This window comes from Lagopus leucura, unplaced genomic scaffold, assembly GCF_019238085.1.
Source record: "Lagopus leucura isolate 7727_CA_CO unplaced genomic scaffold, USGS_WTPT01 Super-Scaffold_100036, whole genome shotgun sequence".
Classification (NCBI taxonomy): domain Eukaryota; kingdom Metazoa; phylum Chordata; class Aves; order Galliformes; family Phasianidae; genus Lagopus; species Lagopus leucura.
Genome location: NW_024962285.1, coordinates 2,087,714 through 2,093,104, shown reverse-complemented (window position 1 = coordinate 2,093,104; position 5,391 = coordinate 2,087,714). Strand labels below are relative to the sequence as shown.

Below are 5,391 nucleotides of genomic sequence, written 5' to 3'. Positions count from 1 at the left end.
GCAACGCAACGCAACGCAACGCAACGCAACGCAACGCAACGCAACGCAACGCAACGCAACGCCCCGTGCAGCTCTCCGCTCCAACCCTGGAGCAGCGGCCAGCCTCCCCGCTCACCTGCAGCGGCTGCATTCCGGCCGCCTCTCGCTGCGCTCCACCGGCAGCTCCCACAGCCCCGCGCAGCCCTCGCGCTCCTCGCGCTCCTCGCGCTCCTCGCCCTCCTCCCCCTCGCACGGGCCGGCGCCACCGCCGCTCTCCCGCTCCATGCCCGCGCGGTGGGAAGTGGCGCCACCTTTTCCCGCCAGGCGGCGCCGCCGAGCAGAGAGAAACGCGAGCGTCTCTCAGCCAATCAGGGCGCGGGGACGACGACGCCCCGCCTCACGGTCCTCCATCGGGATGCGGCGCGATGCGGCCGGCAGGGGGCGCTGCTGGTGCTCGGTTTTTCCCGGTGCGGCGGCGGTCCGGCCATGGCAGGCTCGGGTCTCGTTTGGTCGCTCCCTCCCTTCACCTGCAGCGTGACTGGAAGCAGGGCTTTTAGAACTGGGATGGAAAACAGGTCCTTGCTACCAGTGACAGTCACGCTGGAGGTGGGATCATTATCCATTTACCTTTAAGACAACTTCGTCACTAGGTGCACGGGCAGAGAATTTATTTAGGCTGATTGTTGGAAAGTAACACCATTGTAGTGGGCAGGAGGAAAAGTGCTGATGAGTTTGCCCAGGGTCACCCTCCCTATCTGTGTATTGGAAAGAGTCCCTGTGCAATGCTCCTGGGCCTTCACAGCTTCCCATCGGCGTCCATAGAAGCAAGCCTTGTAGGAATAATCTGGTAAAGCTTAAAAGCTTTAAAATGTTGTAAACACTCCTGGCATAAAATAAATAGATGCATTAAAAGAACTGAGGTAACAAGTGTATGTGCGGTCACTTCATTGACAAGGAAATGGATAAATGTAGCAGGGATTAGTAATGTGCTGAACAGAGCTGCAGCTTTTATCTGTATACATCCTTCTGAGCAGCAGGGTGAGTGGTTTAAGCTGATAGAAAATCAAGGTAGGATTAACTGCAGATGCCTAAAACGCAGGCTTGAAGCTAGGGGGTTCCTGTTGTCAGAACATTGTCAGAACATCTGCACTCCAAATAAAAGCAGAAAAGATTGAAACTCAGACCAACCTTAGCTTTTTTGTGTGTATGTGTGGAACAGAGTGTTTGCTGCATGGATATTCTACCAGAACTTAACAGATAAGTGACTTCTGTAGTTACAGGCCAGCAATCTGCAAATCTGACACCAAATAGTCATTTAAAAGCACAATTCTAGGTCAGAGTCTAAAGCAATGGAACTAGTAACTAGCTTAAGAGAAATGCCTCAATATTGAGGATTGAAAGGTAAATAATTTTCACAGCCTCCTGATGATCAGTTTTGTTTTGCTTTGTTTTTTGCAGGCTAATGTGGAAAGGCGTGTTCACAATACCAAAGCAATGGATACCTACCTTGAGTATTTGCTGTGCATACTTAGATTTGAATTAACACCTCCCCTGTTGTACTGAAGGCCTGAGGAACTCCAAGCTTCTTTTTGAAGCAGTATTTGCAGTCTGTGAATTCATCAGCTTGCTTGAGAGCATGATTGGGAGCTTTTTATCAGCATAAATACTCCTTGATGAACTGCTCCATTTCCTTTTTTGAGATTGTCATCCCATTATGGAAAGTCCATTACATTTTATGGAAAGTGCCATTCCTCTACATGTCCAGTAAGTTCACTTTTATTCTAGGGTGAGGCTTTACTAAGAACAATCTCTATTTCTTGCTGCTACCAGTGGAGCAGTACTCAGAAGCTGAGTCTTCCAGAGAATTTCAATCCAGTGCGTATTTGCTTTGTGAAGAATCTGTGAAAGAATCTGTCAAAACAGCATCAGTTTTCAAACAGCATATTGAGGGCTGGAGCACTTCTTCTGTGATGAAAGATTCAGGAAGTTAGATTATTTAGCTTGGAGAAGAGAAGGCCACACGGAGACCTCACTGCAGTCTTCCAGTGCTTGAAGGGAGCTTACAACTGTAAGGGAGACTGACTTTTTACACAGGCAGATAGTGATAAGACATAGGGAAATGGATTTAAAGTGAAAGACTAGGTTAGATGCATGGAAAAAATTCTTCACTCAGAGGGTGGCGAGTGCTGGCACAACTGCCCAGAGAAGTGTGGATGCCCTAGAGGCATTCAAGGCCAGGCTAGATGAGCTCCTGGGCAGTTTCATCTAGTGGGTGGCAGCTGAGCCCATGGCAGAAGGGGTTGGAACTGCGTGATCTCTGCGGTCCCTTCCAACCCTAGCCATTCTGTGATTCTATGGTATTCAAATGGCAGGTGTGCTTAGCTCCTCAGCAGCTCGAGCAGTTTAATTCATTGAATTTAAGCGCTGCATTTCCACTCTGGCTCAACTCAGTTTCAAGTACCAACACAAGGCACGTGACATTCTTCTGAGTTTATGACCTGCTTTTGCAAAAGCTGCAGCCTCACACAAAATGTGCTTTCATGGCAGCTAACAAACGATGAATTCAGACTTCTTGTTACTCTTTCCTGCCCACCCCCATACTTAGCTATATATTCCTGGGATAGTTCCAAAGCCAGCAGCTGAGCAGGATGAACTTCTGAGCAGGGTCACCAGCAGGAGGTGTGGGGCACAGAAGCAGAGGCAGAGCTGGGAGCCTGGAAGCTCTGACAGTGGAAGCTGCTGTCTCAGCACACCAACAGTGAGGCTGGGGAGTCCAGCAGCACACAGCACTGTGAATCAGACTCATGCTGCAGAACAGCGCATGGAAAAGAAAAAAAAAAAATGCTGGGAAAGAAAACTCATCCCACAGTTAGAAAAATTAAACATTTTTATCTGTTGTGAGATATTTCACAAAAGAAAGCAGCTGCTGGCTGTATGGAAAAATAACATTAACATTAACCTTCTCAGCCGGGAACATTTGTGACAGAAGCCTACATGGACTTAGAGTAGCCAGATTAGGTAGGGAACTTTATGAGTAATGTTGCTAAACACTGTTATGTCTGAAAACAAGTACAGGACAAGTTTGGGAGTTCAGAGCCAGGAATTCAGAACCAGGAAAGTGAGTTCTGAAGAGGAGCTTGTTTCCTGTTTGGCTTAAGCAAGTGCTGACCTGGATTGCCAGTCCACTTGCATCTTGAGGCAGGTTTTTCTGATAAAGAAAGAGTTAGTGGAACAAGCTATCTGGTTAGCACAATGCAATTGCAACCTCCCAGTATGGACTTTGTGATTATTGCTATCAATAGTGCTGTGTTTTCCACGTGCACGGTGATGCTGGGATGCCTTGAGAGCAAAGGCTGACAAGGTTTGTCACAAGGAGGCACTATATTGTTATTGAGTTACAATGTGAAAGCTGGGAGTAAATCACCCTATCTTATCTTTTGCATTGTTTGCCAAAACAGAGAGATTTTCCACAATATTGTTTCCCTCTGAGAATCATAGGATTTGGCAGATAATAATATTCATCCATTCCCTGTGGAGGGAAACCTCCACAGCCTGGAGATACCTTGTAAGAAAAACTTGTTAAGAACTATTTCCACGTGAAGCAACAATTGAAAGTAGTGATTCCATTCCTGCTGTCTCACACTAGGCATGCGTACATCAAGGTAAATAAAAGTAATGCCTCTTTTTTATTTCCATGCAAACTTCAATAGATACAAAGAAGGAGAATAGCACTGTTTGTTTGACAGAGCAAATTCTCAGCTACAAAACACTAGTTTTCAATATAGTCGCCACCATTAGCTATGCATTTTCACCAGCCATGAACAAAAGCCTGCATGTTGCACTTATGAAAATCTGCACCAGCTGTTTCACATTTTTGGTAGGAAAATATTGACCACGCAGTCCATTTTCCATCCGCTCAAACAGGTGGAAATCAGAAGCTGTCAAATCTGGATTACACAGGGTGTGATAGGACAGTGCAGCCACGATAGTGTGCTCCAAGCTCTGCAAACTGGTATGGGGCCTGGCGGTATCATGTTGCAAGGGAAAAGTTGTCTTCTTCACTGGCCTGACTCTAGGAGTTTGAGCCTTCATCTTAGTCAGTTCGTTAAGCAGCAGTCAGAGCTGATGGTTTATGTGGGCTCCAGGAAATCTAGAAGGATTGCCCCTTTCCTATCCCAAAAGAGAGTGCACATCACTTAACCTGCTGAGGGCTGCATCTTGGACTTTTCCTTTGGTGGAGAATTCACACGTTGCCACTCCCTGGACTGCTGCTTTGGCTCAAGCTCATACTGTCTCACTGGTAATAGTGCAGTCCAGGAAACTGTCACCTTCAGCTTCAGATTAGTTCAGTAGGTCCTGGCAAACTTGCATGCAATGTTCTCGAACTCTCTGCATATGTGTTTCTGGGACCCGTCTGGTGTGAATTTTGTGATATTCCAAAATTGCTACCATCAGCTGTAACACACCACTCTCTGCCTCATGGTGCCAACATCCACTGTTCAGTCTCCATGAACGCTCAGAGAGGTAAGTGGAGGTCAGTGGGTACAGTTTTTTCTGTGTGAAGGAATTCAACCCCTTTGCTCCATACACACTTCCATGCCAGACACCATTCTGTCAGACTGCCTCTCTGCTGCCATCTGCCACATTGCAATGGCATGGAATGGAATATTGCTGGGAAGGTTCAACCTTTGCTGCCATACTGCCAACATCTGCCTCTGCCATCATGGGCTAACATCATTACATAGGAAGCATTAATTTCAGGAGGCATACATTTCAATTTGTTGCTTTGGTTTTGATGACAAAATGCCTTTTAGAAATGCTTTAGAATGTTAGAATTAATTTCAACTATATTATAGAAACGTATATATTACAGTATTTTTCTTCCAAGAAGATGGAAAATACTGAGGCAGGACTAATACAAGTACAGAGTATGCTTTTGCTTTGTAAGTATCTTTCGGCTTAGTCTCAGCAGTTTCAGACAGTCACATTTAATGATGGAGAACTTTCAACAAGCATGCACACCTCGAACAATCCATGAAATAATGTTTTGTATGAAAAGTAGTGTTTCTTCTCTAGTACCATCTCAAGTACTGGTGGGTGCAGTCTACGGAGCAGGTGTTGGACAAATGTCATTTGCCAGCTCTGTCCAATCAACCTCCACCAAGCTTAAATGGGCACATGGCTCAGTCTGAGATGTATTTTGCAAACTTGAAAAGCCTTGGCTTATTTCTAGATGGCAAGTAATTGAAGGATAACTGCAAATTGTTGCTGCTGCTGTAGCTGATGATCTTGCCGTTCTTCCCACTGTCCCAGTCACCACGCGTGCTAACACAAGGTCATCATGTGGCCTCCCAGATGCTCAGCAAATTTGTTTCTCTTGTTTATCTTCATACAGATCAGTTCAGTTTGCTC

At 46.0% G+C, this 5,391-nt stretch overlaps 1 protein-coding gene across 1 annotated transcript in view; it reads right to left on the bottom strand.

Annotated features, from left to right (window-relative positions):
* The window catches only part of DTWD2 (DTW domain containing 2), a 65,044-nt gene extending 64,780 nt beyond the window's left edge, over window positions 1–264 (bottom strand). Inside the window, exon 1 of the mRNA XM_042882807.1 lies at window positions 116–264. Coding sequence (XP_042738741.1) covers window positions 116–264 — 149 coding nt within the window. The remainder of the gene's footprint in view (window positions 1–115) is intronic.
* Window positions 265–5,391: the final 5,127 nt, after the last annotated feature.